The sequence below is a fragment of the Xenia sp. Carnegie-2017 genome, unplaced genomic scaffold (assembly GCF_021976095.1).
Source record: "Xenia sp. Carnegie-2017 unplaced genomic scaffold, XeniaSp_v1 HiC_scaffold_21, whole genome shotgun sequence".
NCBI lineage: Eukaryota > Metazoa > Cnidaria > Anthozoa > Malacalcyonacea > Xeniidae > Xenia > Xenia sp. Carnegie-2017.
In genome coordinates this window covers 1,688,646-1,703,330 of record NW_025813484.1, presented here as the reverse complement: position 1 = coordinate 1,703,330, position 14,685 = coordinate 1,688,646, and the positions used below count along the sequence as shown (strand labels likewise).

Below are 14,685 nucleotides of genomic sequence, written 5' to 3'. Positions count from 1 at the left end.
GCAAGGTAGTCATTCTATAAAATATCGTTTGGATTAGAAACTATTCTATTGCAAAGCCTATAAATAAAGTAGGAACAAAGGTAAAGGGTCTTGACAAGACGTGGTGTTATTTTTTTACATTTCATACAATTATTTGCCACCATATATTCATCAACAGATGTTATTAGCATATGGTTGTACAGGATAACTGCATTTTGAAAAAAGTTATGCAATTTTGTAAAAGTATTTATCGAATATAGCTAATCAGACACTATATGAACACCTTGTTTTTCCTATTTGTGAATAGCCACCTGGAAATGGATAATCAAACGAAGGTTTATTGACATGCATGAAGTTGGGTGGTCAATATCAGTTAAAGAACCTTTATAGACACTGTAAAAGGACTTTACGCATGACTCTCCGTTAGGACGGTCATGTGTATTTCAGATATGACTTACGAATAAGTTATAGATGACTGTTTTTTATTTGTGTTGCTTTTTTTGCCCAAGGTTTGAATCAAAATGTGTCAACTATGAAACTATTTAAAATCATTTACATTAAAAATCATACAACTGCATGTATTGAATACAATTATAAAATGTATTAGCTCTTTGGTTATATACAATCTTAAATGCGTTGTTTTATACAGATGTATATAAACAACAAGTCACAATGAGTCGTTGTAAACTGACAACTGACAAGAGCTTTTAGACATCAAGCATAACAAAAGCAAAGCAGAACACCATCGCAAGAAAAAGTGCATGGAAACCAAAAATTAAAGATGATCGACTGCATCTCGAATGGTTAAAGGGTGACAGTGAAAATATAAAAAGATGAAGTTCATCAAAGTACAATCAATATCATTTAACACTATTGGTACCGAAAAAATACACGAAACATTCAGTTGTACTGACATTGCTCAACAGTCATCTGTTGTGTACACAAATTCAAAATGATGCACTGGATTATCCAAATAGGAATATTTAGGATTGAGTTCTGTTGAAAGTTTTATTTGTGAATTAGCCAATAATTGAAAATATTAGGTTGATGCTAACTGTATATATCTATATCGTCAGTTTAAATGGTCCACGCATGCTTGAAAATCGTTGTTAACATATGATTGAAGTGATGAATAGAAAAGATGTGGGTTTGATCGTCAGTCTTATTTTTGTGTTTTCGTGCGTAGTTTTGTCTTCACCAAACAAAGAAAAGACAGAATTCATGACCCATTGACTGTTGACAAAGATGTTTGCTGTAGGACGGAAATTAGTTTTGTCTCAAGAAATAAAACGAGGCGCTTCGCGATTGGTCAGATATCAATACGCGAGAAACTTTAGCGCGATTTCGCATTTTGACTCGTTTATGAATAATAAATATGAACCATGTTTCAGTTTTGTTAAATATGATGAGTAAAGTTAATCTTATAAACAAGGAGTTCATCTTTAAAACAAAATATCCTTCGTTGTAATACGAGAATTTAAATAGAAAAGGAAGTTTTTCGTACGGATACTATTTAAAAATATGTATATGTAATCTGATCTATGTAAATTTTGTCTTCCTAACTACGCAAACTGCTGAGGGTGGGAGGGCTTTGCATAATATTTCAGTTTTATTAGGAAGTCAATCAATTTTCCCCACATTATTTCGATTCTCGTCACGACGTTCAGAGCTAACTTTATTTTGTTTGGAAGACGTTCAACTCACATCTCGATATGAAGACTGTTTTGATTTTGATATTGGCATTGGCCGTGAGCCGTTTTGAGGCAAAACCTTTTGCACCAAAAGAAGGTAGAACATAAAATATTTGTAATGAATTTTATCATTGAAATTGTGGTTGAAATATTTAGGTGTCTCTTTCTCAACTTCTTTTCTTGTATACGTTTTTCTCATCAAGCGATCAGTAATGAAACTGAATGTACATTTATCGTTGATGCAGTTAAAGTTAAATATACGGTAGATTTCTTGAGAGACGAAACGTTGTGAAACGGCGGCATGTTGATATAAAGTACAGCGGAAACAACTTTGTACGTTAAAATACCGTGAATTCTTCTTAAACACGTTTTTAAATGATGAATCTTTCGGCTTGAATGTTAGAAACACTTTCAAAACATTTTGCTGGAAGTTAAACTCTTGATTTATGCTGGTAGAGAGTTCATTATATTCATAGTGCTATGCTATTTACGCTTGAGTTCTTTGCGTCTAATGATTCAAAATGGTTATTAAACTTGTTACTAATGCCTCATTTCCACCTATTTTCGAAAAATCTTATCGTGCCGAGTATTAACGTTCGCACTTTTTGGTTATGATCATCATGTTTCCAAAAGAACAAGCGCATAACGGATGGCAATCATTTGATGTATTCCATGTTGTTTCAGCTGCCTTATACGCTAATGACGGATAATGACGAACATAGTTACTAATGAGGCTGCTTTATAACCATCGCATTTCCACTTCTATGACGACGGTCTTTCCCTCATATAAATATCAAATTAATACTTCTTTACAAAATGAGTATTTCTTTAACGCTGTAATGGTAAGTTTAGTCACTGTAAGTTCACTTGGCTGAGTTTACTTTCTCTCGAATAGGCTTGCATATTTTGGAATTGCCTTTTACTTTGACAGAATGTGTTTCATGTTTATTACAAATTTTTGGAAAAAAAATTCTAGTGAGTTCTTTTGTTTTTAATCTACAATAGACGACTCAAGGAATTTCTGGTCGAGTTATATAATTCGCATAGGTGAAGGGCAACTGTCGAATTATTCCCGTTTTGGCTTGTGAAATTCTACTAAATATTCCTTAGACCGCACTAGCTTAGTACATATGCTATAAAATGTTAACTTTAATCTTCCCTAATAGTTATTGAACAAAATTAATGTTGGTGAATGATTTACTAAAATGGAACTATCTTGCTGGCTTTAACATAACAAACACGTACATCTTCGTTGATGATGAACAACATCCATCATTGGTCGATGACTGATGGGTTGGACAAAAAATGTATGCGTTTAAGTATCAAAGAATACACAGACAAGGCTCATATCGTACGATCTAAGCCAGTAATTTATGTCAAGTTTTAGTATATATCCACAAGTTAACTTTTTGAAAATTCCAGAAAGTCTTGTATTGACATGACTAAGTTCTTTGTTTCCACATATTGGCTTTCCCTTGACGTCGTGGAAGTTTCTTTATTCTTTCACCGACTGTTCAAGTACTTTTGTAGCACATTTCCTCACTTGTTATGCATGAATTTAGTAGAAGACTTTGTTTTTCACAATTGAAGTGCTGGACGTTTTCTTTTTCTGAATCATTTAAATAAGGCTTGCCTCATCGAACAGACTAATTTTATCAATTGTAGGAAAACATCACAAATATTTGTTATTTTTATGATTGGTAACTATGTAGACGTGCAGGGTGATTTTCAAATGAACGTCCGTTTTTAATTAGCCGGGAAATGATTAACTAGCCCCACGTCGATAATAAATCGCAAAAAATGTGGATTTTGAAGTATTTATTTTACCCATAACTATGTAGATGTTTCAGCAATGAATTGGTTCAGATATCATTACAATAATTAAGTATATTCTCTATATTTATTGAAACAGAACTCGTCTTATTTTCTGCAATTCATTTAACTACAGTTGCGGGAGAGCAGCTGCTTTCACATTTTTCACTCCACCGTAAACTGCGGTCAGTTGATTGATTATTACAGCAGTATCCCAAAGTTTAGTTAACCCAAGTTCTCTTCCATTTTGTATACGAACATCCTGTTATAGAAGACATGCAAATAAAAAGATAACCTGTAGCTAATATTTTAGCTTGAAATTTGCTTACTTCTGATCAAAATTTTCTTCTCACATTAGATATACCTTTACACTTAGAATGCATCTTAAATCAACCGGGCTTTGAGTTGCTATCATAGCTAGAGATAAAAACATTAGATTGCAAAAACTTGGCGAAATTTTTGTTTCAAATCTATATGGTACTTTCTAGAACGTACACTTACGTTACGCAACTGTTTTTTTTTTGTTAATACCCACAAATCCAAACGAATAAGGATGTGAAGCATCTTACGTTCATTTTAAATCGTTCAGAATTTTCAAGTTATAAGCGACTAATCTATGCAGTGTTAATTGGGCACTCCTCTGTTGGGGGGGCAATGACACTAACCAAATTTTCGCTAGTTTAATTTTTTCCATTGATTTTTAAAGCTCCGTATCCGGGTAAACAGAGCCTAAGCTAATTGATTTTCCAGTTGGTCTAGTTGTGTTGCTTATAGCGAAGTTTCTAGGTTATCTGGGCGATTTCTTCGTGCGAAATTGTTCATGCCAAAAACAGTATTGGTGGTAATTTGTGTGTGTTTCTTTGTTCGATTTATGTTTTAAACATGGATTTCTTTTCATGATATACGACTTTAGACGAAACAGTTTGGGTCACATCACTTGTTCTCCCTTCGAACCACTCTGACCACCTATCCCTGAGTCCAACATAATTAGGTGTTTTGAACGTTTAAGGAACATGATTCGTACGTGATCTAATTATTGAGATTTATTAAGCTTCATATAAAACAAAAGCTGCATCAGTAGGAGATCTATTCGACCACGACCATGCACGTAGTTATTGTAATTGCTCTATGAAGTACGATTTACAGCAGACTGCATGCATTTTCTTGCTGAATTCAAGAGTTTCCTGTAGGCATTTATAAAGGAGGGGAACTTAACCCACTTTAACATTCATCTGGACTGTCTTAATTTGTTAACATCCCCTGCAGAAAAAGAACAAAGTTTCATTATACGTAGAGGAAACTCATGAATAATAAATTGTTAGCCAAGAAGCTAAAACAACATTTTCAAGTTCTTCCTGGCAAATATCCAACCCCTTAGAAAAGCTCTTTAAGAACCCCTTCAGTAGGTTCGGTTCTGAGTGATAATCAACCTTAAGAAACTCATTGATTGTAGTTCGAACGAATCGTAGGAATTCCAATTATTGCATCGCTTGCATCATTTAGAAAACATTATTTTCCCATCAGTGTTTTGGTAAACGTGTTTGTCTTCTAAGCCAAAGACATGTTTTTTTAGTCAGAAATATATCAAAACCAAAACCTTAGTATTGATCATTCTTCTGTGTTTTTAATCCTCATTTAATTGTACAACAGTTTCATCATGAATAAGCAACATAGATAGTCGGATAACGCGATCGTTGTTCAATCAAATGTGTATTTGAATTTTTACAATATTGACTGTGAACGTATAATTTATTGAAGTAAACTCCGCCGATTCCACAATATTCACTCTTTAGATATTTGTCAGATTTGAGGAAGTATGAATTTGAAGCTCGAAAATCATATTATGGTTATGTCCTCAGTGATGTCGTTTGACTTTTTTAACTTTCCTATGATGATACTGAGTTCTTCATACATTTTTAAATCGTTTATTGTTTTTCAATTCTATTTACTTTTTGCATTCGAAACTTGTTAATTAACTAATAGTTGAAAAATAATGTTACAAAGTGAACATGTTGTTTCTATTGAACTCTTCCTCTGTGACTATATGCTATGTTTGATGTGAAAATTTGTTTTTTTGTTTCAATTATTAAATCACAACGTTTTTTGCAGGGAAAAGTCTTGAGAGTTGGTACGACCTCATGAAAGGTAAGGCCAGTGAATCTGGGAATATTTCTTCAATACGCTTCGGGCTCGATAAAAGCAGATCATATAATATTCATAAAACAAAAAATATAATCGTGGAACAAGTACTTGTTGAGTGCATTTTGGAAAGTTTGAAAGATTTATTTACGTCGAGAATATAAACTCTGCAAGATGAAGTATGTATCAATTGTCGCATTATTTTTTTGTTATAGATATCGATGAACCTACTGAGACTGAATCCGAAAAAGTTACATCTGAAGAGGACGCACCAGTTGAAAAAACATCCGAGGATGAAAAAATGCCTGTGGATGAAGCCCCATCTGACGAAGAAGGACCATCCAACGCTGAAGAACAATCCAGTGAGGAAACACAATTCGAGGATGAAGAACAATCTGAAGATGAGGAAGAAATACCATCTGAAGATGAAGAAACACCATCTGAAAATGAGGAAGAACTATCTGAAGATGAAAAAGAAAGACCATCTGAAGATGAGGAAGAACCATCTGAAGATGAGAAAGAAACACCATCTGAAGATGAGGAAGAATCATTTAAAGACGAGGAAGAATCATTTAAAGATGAGGAAGAACCATCTGAAGATGAGGAAGAACCATCTGAAGATGAGGAAGAACCATCTAAAGATGAGGAAGAAACATTTAAAGATGAGGAAGAACCATCTGAAAATGAGGAAGAAGCATCTGAAGATGAGGAAGAACCATCTGATGAGGAAGAACCATCTGAAAATGAGGAAGAACCATCTGATGAGGAAGAACCATCTGAAGATGAGGAAGAACCATCTGATGAGGAAGAACCATCTGAAGATGAGGAAGCACCATTACAAGAATTTGATGAAGAAGCAGATGATGAAGAAAATGAACCTCTTTTTCATGATGATGATGATGATGAGTCCAATAACGCCAATGTAGAATCGGAAAGTAATCCAGAATTTGAAGACTCTGACTTGGAGAAAGAATACCAAGCTTTGACCAGTGACGATGCTCCTGAAAGTGATGAAGAAAACGATGAAGAATTCGAAGGAAAGTTTGAAGATGACGAGATAGCCAAAGAATTGAAAAACAATAAAGATGAACCATCTGATGAAGCGCCTTTGGAAAACGAAAACTCTGATGAGACATCTGAAACAGAAGGTGAAGCTCCTGCTGCTGTTGACAAAGAGGTATCTTCAAATGATTCAATTTATTTTGTGATTGGTTCATAAATACAGTTCATCTAAATTCACTTTTTTAAAATCCACATCGTGTTAAATTTTCGTGAATGCAAACATTTTTATGATATACGTTCATTTCATTGTAACAGGATGACAGCGAAGAGATTAAAAATTTGGATGTCCTTCCAGAGAAATCTGCTGATACAGTAGATGAGACAACTGTGGATGATCAATCCAATATTGATAAACCTGTAAGTATATATTAGTTAGATTTGGTAACAAAAGAGTAGATTGCAATAAGCACGTTCTACTGTCTTGAAGGTGTGTTGTTCTTGAGCATTTTATAATGATCGTTATGGCTTCATGGAATTTTATTCTTGCAATGAAACTCCTCGTCTGTGCATACGATACTAGATGAATATGACATTAAACTTTTGTGAAAACCATTTTTAATAATTGTTTACCCGAAATGTTAATGTTGTAAGGCTTTATGACAGCCGAAGTATTTGGATGTGTATGAATCAATTGAAAATATGTTAGCAAGATTTTTTTTGAATTGCGTACAGGCTGATGAAACAAGTGAAAGCATCGGTACTCTTGAAAAGGAAGAAGATGAAAATAATCGTAAGTCATGCAGATTCTTTGGTTCAATAAGGAAGAATCGGTTTTGAAATTTGCCTCCTTGCCGACTTTAAGATTTCCAACCACAGTTAGGCAAAACTCGGAATCGCACGAAAAAAGTTACAGAAAGTAGTATATGGCGTAGCAATCATAAAAATATTGTCCTTTTTACATTCGCACTTTGTACTATTTTTCAATTTCTTTTAACATATAGCTGATCTTTCAGACATCATCACTGAACAAAAGTAAACGTCAAGGTAAAGATTTTCGTCCGTCAAAATAACTATAAATAGATGGAACATATGATGTTCCACAGTTTGATGATTCGTTGCAATGTAAGATGAAATTCAATAAAATAATTTGGTTTTATCTATTTTCTTTCAGATGCACATTCAGGATCTTCTGGGAAACTTTCATACTTTGTAGAATAGTCTTATCGTAAACTCACTGTTATTTCATTTTTTTTTGTCTTTTTCTTGTTAACTAGAAAATAATATTAAATGTGCACTTTTTTCTAAATATAACTGATATTGTCTTGTCCGGAAACATTGCATTGCTTTACTTAACAGCTTAGCACTACAATGATTATATACATACATTTTGTGGGATGGGTGGAACACAAGGATGTCGAAAGGACAATTATGGTTAAATGGGGGGGCGGGGGAGATTCTAGTTATTTCAAAATATGAACATTGTATCTTGCATCAAATATTTCAAAAATCGAAACTTGTGCAAAAGGGATGCGCCCACAGCAATACCTGGCGTGTAAAGGAAACTTGATGTAAACGCCATTCAACTGAACCTAAAATGGTGCAGGTTCCGACTCGACTTCCGTCAGAAATAGAGCTTTCCTCACCATATATTGTCAATATTTAACGATGATTTTATTTTCAATTGGGAGGTGGTACATGCGGACCGGATATAATATATCCCTCAGTTTCTTAGGTTGTCAAGAAATCCCTTTAGTCGATGTTTAAGTGGAAAGTTTTAATCGAACGAACACTTACTGTCTTAGCTAATGAATGAATTTAAGACTATAATATAAGTCTTGGTAAAGTACGAGATATTCATAACTAATGTGTAAATATCATTTTGACATGATGATGATAACGATTACAGTTCATCTTTTTCTTGCTTAACATTCCCCATTTTTTCTTTGTCTTTTTGCATCATTTCTTCGTCTTTCTGCATCATTTCTTTGTCTTTTTGCAACTCCTTGCTGTAGTAGTAACCTGTGTATGAACAGAAAAACGTCTCATTGCATGCAGGCTTGGAGCTAAGTGTAGTTACCTCACATATAGCGATGCAATATTTTCGAAACATTTTAAAACCTACCAGATGGATCAGATTCGCTTTCGTTCTCAAACAAATCCAAAACATTTTCTCCATTTCGAGATAATTCGTCTTCCGTCACATATTCGTCATTGTTCGAATCCAATAATGAGAATAATTCAAGTGCAATCTTTTCGGAGCCTCCCAAATTCTAAAAAGATAAGTAACGTAAATTCGTCATGCCGTACTTTTGTGAATGGTAATTTTTCAACAATCGTTTTTTTCTCGCACAAGTTGAATTGTTTAGCAGTCAGAAAAAGCAACGCAGAGCTTTGCTAAAACATTCTTTTGATGAAGCATCCATATAGCTTTGATAAGCGATTTGTGTCGTAAGATCATTCTCTTATGGCAAAAATGAATTGAAAAGATTCATTGGATACACAGTTTCATGACTTGTTGATGTACCTTGTAGGCATTCTTAAACGCTTCTTTGCCAAAAGTCTCTTCTGACTCCATTAGTGTGTCGATCATCTCACTGACAAAAACAAAATTCATTTTATTCGTATTGGTGGAGGTCACTGAAGAATTTTTTGAAAAAGTTAGTCGATGTAACATGCATGTAAGAACAAAAACAGTGCGAATTAAGAATCACAACATTTTAATCTGTTGATACAATACATACCTCCTTACTTCACGTACAATAAAATTTCAATCGACAACTGATCATCAAGATAGCGTAAAAAATATCTTCATAAAAACACATATCTAACCTGATGTCAGACTGAGAAAAAATGTAATACTCGTATTCTTCAGTGTTCGCGGGATCCAAATCAAACAACTTTATCCATGATTTCACTTGCTCGATGGACAAACTCGCAAAGGTTTCCGTTGTTATATTATCGTTGGTAAAGTTCTTGAACAAGTTGTATAACTTATGAAAAAGAAGAGTTGAAACGAGATATTTACACGATAATAGATATATCAGAGTTAGATAAACGGTAATATATGGATTAGCTAAGCTAGTAGCAGTCACGACAGATGTAGCTGTCAGACAGTTATCATAACACAGAAATCTTCCATTTTCTTACAAAATATGTGATTTTTTTCAATAAAATGTCAATGGTACCAGCAAGGAATGGTGCAAGATCCACTTTCATGTTTTAGAAAGTAAAAATCTATTTTAGGTGCAACCTAATTAGGCATTTACACATATCAATCTAGGTACTATAAGTAGGCGAAATTTTTACTTTCTTTTAAAATTCAGCAAAAGATCGTCAAGTTAGCAACGAAAAAGTGCAAGACCTTAAAATAGTCATTCACACACACACATAAAAGATCTTTTCAAAATTAAAATCATAAGATCCATATGAGATAATTTAGAGCCCCCAAGATCCTATGAATAAAATAGCATTTCAACCCCTAAATTTGATCACGTGTTTGTAATCAACTAACCTGTTTGGAAAGTTTTCTTTCTCTTTCATCTTCGTCAATCATTCCTATCTATATGAAGTGCAAAATAATTTGACATTAATATGAATTCAAGGCTGAAAAAAAGACTGAGGAACAACGCTCACCTTCACGACGTAACGAGAGAAGCTTTTAAAGTTATCAAATTTTTCATTCTTGATTTTTTGCTTGGAAATCATTTTCATTATACTGTCTCTGAAAACAAAAATCGGTCGACACATTTGACTTTTTATCGAAGAACTCATTATATGAGTTATAATCCTTTACATAGTTTTCTGTTAATAGTGCAGTATCATGGCGTTTTCATCAATCTAATAAATCGGAGTAAATAGTAATACACTTTGAAGAAACCTTGTAGGCTATACTGTATGAGTCTCAAACGCTTCAACAAATATTTTATCGTGCTGTTATAACGACTAATTTTATATGTTTTTGATAAGGCACTTAAAGTGGTTTCTCTGAATATTTTTTATCAATAAACTGTTGTCATGTCATGTGACCACAAAAGGAAAGGGCACTTGGTTTCTTCAAACTTCTACCGCACAACATGATCTTGTGAGCTCTGAAGTCCTGAAGAAAATATTTTTTTTCTCTTACTTTAACGAAAGAATTAAGATTTGTTGATTTCTTTAAAATGAAATTGGAAAATATGGAGAAATTTTTGTATGTTTTATTCTAATTCAAACATGTTTTTCTCAAGATAATCAAAGTCATGAAAAATGTTCGAAGAAACTGTAGAGTAGAAGCACCTAAATTACCTAAATTCATATGGATCACTGTTTCCAAGTGTCTGAGGACCATGGCCAGGATAAGTCCATATCACATTTGCATCAGCTAGAGGATATGATTTGTATTCTTCTTTGTCACAACCATTGGGCTCAAAGTGTTTCAGACGAGAAAACAAGACAGAGACGGCCATGTTTTTATTGCCAAAAGATCGCACTTGGTGCCAGTACCCTACATAAAATGGCAGACCAAACAACAGTTAAAATTGAAAAGTTCGTAAATTGTATTGAAAAAAAATCAGTGTAAGTATTAACGTGACTGCTAGGAATTTCAAATGCAAGGATAGTTTGAATTAAAAAAAGCCCACTACATCTTCCTATATTGTGACAAAATATTGTTTTAAATGTTTTCTGTCATGAAATGATGTGCTATATTGAAGTGGAGGGGGATGCATAGTCAGTGGATCATTTGCTCTTCTTTTTTTAATGGAAAAATAAACCTAAATCTGAGTAATGTGATTGGTAGTATGAACAAGATTTATGTTGAAAAAAATCATAACTACATACCATATGGTAAGTACAAACAATCTCCAGCTGTAAGATTGGCATATTGCCAAGGAACATTTTGAAACTTTGAATACTTTAGAAGATTCACTTTATTGACATCCAGGACTGCAAAACCACCATAACCTGAATCACCTTGGGCAATTGGAATCTAAAGTTGTAAAACTTTTTCATTTTGAAAGTCAGTCATGTCACTATAGTCAGGTGAAAGACTATAGTGACACGACTGACTTTTACAGTATGTATACTTTTATACTATGATAATATACCATTCTTATATTCCCTAAACTGTGATATATTCATGAGAGCTTTTTGTGTGGGCTATCTATTTCCTGTCTGATAAAGGTAACCAGAATTGTAACTTGTTAAACACAATGTGCATACTACTCAAAATTGAGGATACACTTGAGGATATGGATTTTGCATTCATCTCATGTACACACCAGTCTAATGAGTTCTAAGTAGCAACAATAACTTTATTTATTTTTTCTATACTTCAATCATGCATGTATCATTTCTTGAAGATTTAAGTTGTTATCACTTATGGTAAAATATTAAACGAAACACTAACTTTGTCTTCATGTTTGGGATCAATCAAGATCCAATCTTTGGTACCATTTAACAAACAATTAATTGCATTATTAGCATCACGATGTAACATACTTGAGGTACCCCCACTACTCAACCACAGGTTTGCCTCCATGAGCCTGTTGACAAAGGTCCCACAAGACAAGCATGGCAAAACATTTATTTCAGTTGCCATTGGATCAGGTAACTGAGATACAATATATGAATCTTTATTCTTATAACTACTCAAGTAACTTTTGATTGTATCTCGCCCCAAGCCTTGTATTCCAACTGGGACTTCCTCCTTTTCCTTTTTTGCTTCCAATTTCACCTCTAGATCGCCATATTTCTGCACTAAATATTCATCGGTCCATAGATTAAAAGCTGGAAAAGATTTCGCAGCGCCTTTGAATACAACCGGCGTCCTGTAGTGCGCATGTTCTTCCCAAAACTTCTGAGGTGAAGGAATTTCATGAAGAATTTTTACGTGGCCATCGGATGGACGATGTTTTCCCAAAACTTCTCCGTGACCTTGTGGAAATTTCGCTTCGCAAGGTATAATCCACAGTTTAGTAATGATTAGACAATATATCAGCAAGTAAACGCTCATATTTCACTGTTTCTCCTGCAGCAATTTACATGCCAAAACATCGACGTGTCCAACATTAATTGTCTTCCTTCCGTTTCAGCTGTTTTTAAACAATACAGACGTAGTCTTCATTAAGTGTGGGCGTTTAATTCTGTTGATTCTTTTAACATTTTAATAATTTTTCGGAACGATAAGTAATTTTTATCTGTTACACTTTAAGTTAATTACACTACACATACTAAAATACCAAACAGGCTATACATTTGCGGATTTCTATTGAAAAGAAATGATATATTTCTGTCAAGTTTTTTTCTAGTGAATGTTTTATGATGATTCGTTTCATTGACTTTCATTGTTTGAAGTCGTTTGCACCCTAGGTCCAAAATCCAAGCTTGCTCGTTTCGTAGTGCAAACTTATACTCATCTAGAGAACGATAAACTTTATTCATTCATGTTTTTTTATTATGTATTAAAACTTTACACTAAATTTCTTGCATTCTTCAAATTTCCGATATGATTCTAGTAAACGTGCGATGATGATTCGTTTCACTAACTTGTATTGTTTGTTGTACAGTAGGATTAGACTAATGGAAGCTCGTAGTTTCGAAATTTTTATGATATGAAGAGTGAGATATGTCGCGGACGATTTGTTTACGTTTTTGCCTCTTAGCATTCTAAGCGAAACGACCTGACAGGACAGTTCTGTGACTCAGTGAGTCTATGACACCACATTTTGCCTGAGCAAAGTCATCACTGTACAGGGGCCGCGGAGAAGGTGGCAAGGGGGGCAATTGCTCCTCCCCCCCACTTTTTTCCTAATCTCTCGTTTTGCAAAGTGTAAAAGTATAAAAATCCGCTTTAACAAATACTTACATTTGATAAGTATGGATTTTTAACAATAATTCATGTCTCATGTATGTTCCACCTTCATTTTTTAGTTGACGTTAGATTGATCAATTATAGGACGTCTAGACTGATTGCCGGAGTACGATACCCTGGTTCGGGAAAAATCTGCAGGCCCTTTACACTACGTAGTACCCACTAGCTTCGTCTATTTATATTTCATGTAAACAAGTTTTGAAACCATGCGCTGAGTGCGTGCCTCTCTGTACACGTTGCTCAGATGTCGTCGTTCACATTGGTACCCTTTGCCCGAGCACCGTACTTGCGTACTACCTCTTTTACTGGTGCCCAGACCTCTGGGCACTTATACACGGGCACCATCAAAATGTTGTGTTCATATTGCTGCCCGTACCTGAGCACCGTGCCAGGATACTCAGTCTGAACGCACTATAGTAAAATTTACAAACAAAATCAAACAAATTTTGTATATTGAGTGATTACTGATAAAACTGTTCACAACAACTTTGCTAACAACAATCCGATTCTGCGACCTTCTTTTGCCCCCTTACTTTTCAAACCTCTCCGCGGCCCTTGCTGTTGTATGATACAAGTTGACTATAAGATACTAGTTGACTATATGATAATTTCGTGAGAGCACAATGGTCATAAAACACTTAAAATAGACGATAAATTTCTTTAAAGCAAACATGTTTCGCCTTTCGGCATACTTTATTCAATCTTCAGTGCGAAGTGAATCAATATAGGAAGTTTATATGATAATATGTTACTTAAGATGGCGTGAAGTATGCCGAAAGGCGAAACATGTTTGTTTTAAAGAAATTTGTCTTCTATTTTAATGTTTTATGACTATATGATATTGATTGACTGTATGATACTGGTTGACTATATGATAATGGTTGACTATCAGCCCCAAACTGCAAACTGGAAAGTTTGTTAACTGTGCACTTGAGATCAAATTTACAGAAATTTTTGTGAGCTTGACTTTCATTTTTGCTAGTTTTTGCACGCGTGAAAAGCGAATTTTGCACTATATTTTCGTAATGTACTTTTTCAAAATTTTGCACGAGATCTCGTATGTGCAATACAAATGTTCCACTCTGGTATCAGCCTAGAAAATCAGCTTAAAAAAATATTACTGTAAACTCTTATTTTCTGTTCGTGTACTCCTAGCTTAACAGTGTATTGTGTTTTTGTTTATTTGAATGAACCATTAACCCATTTTTTTAT

The 14,685-nt window shown here is 34.2% G+C and overlaps 2 protein-coding genes and 1 long non-coding RNA gene across 8 annotated transcripts; 1 reads left to right on the top strand and 2 right to left on the bottom strand.

The window, feature by feature from the left end:
* Positions 1-1,544: 1,544 nt before the first annotated feature.
* On the top strand, positions 1,545-7,956 carry LOC124443826 (RNA polymerase-associated protein LEO1-like). 6 transcript variants are annotated; one of them, XM_046994364.1, is made up of 8 exons: positions 1,545-1,767; positions 5,592-5,627; positions 5,837-6,067; positions 6,221-6,798; positions 6,939-7,040; positions 7,356-7,413; positions 7,625-7,667; positions 7,795-7,956. In XM_046994364.1, exons 1-7 carry the CDS (start codon positions 1,692-1,694, stop codon positions 7,657-7,659), a joined length of 1,116 nt encoding a protein of 371 aa, XP_046850320.1. In that variant the 5' UTR covers positions 1,545-1,691; the 3' UTR covers positions 7,660-7,667; positions 7,795-7,956. The 6 variants fall into 6 exon arrangements, with proteins under 6 accessions (XP_046850320.1, XP_046850319.1, XP_046850318.1 ...); XM_046994363.1 differs by having other exon boundaries at positions 6,200-6,798; XM_046994362.1 differs by having other exon boundaries at positions 5,837-6,170; positions 6,294-6,798.
* A 426-nt stretch (positions 7,957-8,382) lies between these two features.
* Positions 8,383-12,667, bottom strand: LOC124443823. The gene is made up of 9 exons (XM_046994357.1): positions 12,010-12,667; positions 11,442-11,589; positions 10,908-11,106; positions 10,257-10,344; positions 10,135-10,182; positions 9,453-9,613; positions 9,148-9,217; positions 8,746-8,893; positions 8,383-8,642 (listed from the first exon to the last, which is right to left on the bottom strand). Exons 1-9 carry the CDS (start codon positions 12,613-12,615, stop codon positions 8,524-8,526), a joined length of 1,587 nt encoding a protein of 528 aa, XP_046850313.1. The 5' UTR covers positions 12,616-12,667; the 3' UTR covers positions 8,383-8,523.
* A 58-nt stretch (positions 12,668-12,725) lies between these two features.
* On the bottom strand, positions 12,726-13,224 carry LOC124443827. Its single transcript, XR_006947759.1, has 2 exons — positions 13,149-13,224; positions 12,726-13,018 (listed from the first exon to the last, which is right to left on the bottom strand). It is a non-coding gene; the product is annotated as an uncharacterized LOC124443827 (long non-coding RNA).
* Between the last annotated feature and the right edge of the window lie 1,461 nt (positions 13,225-14,685).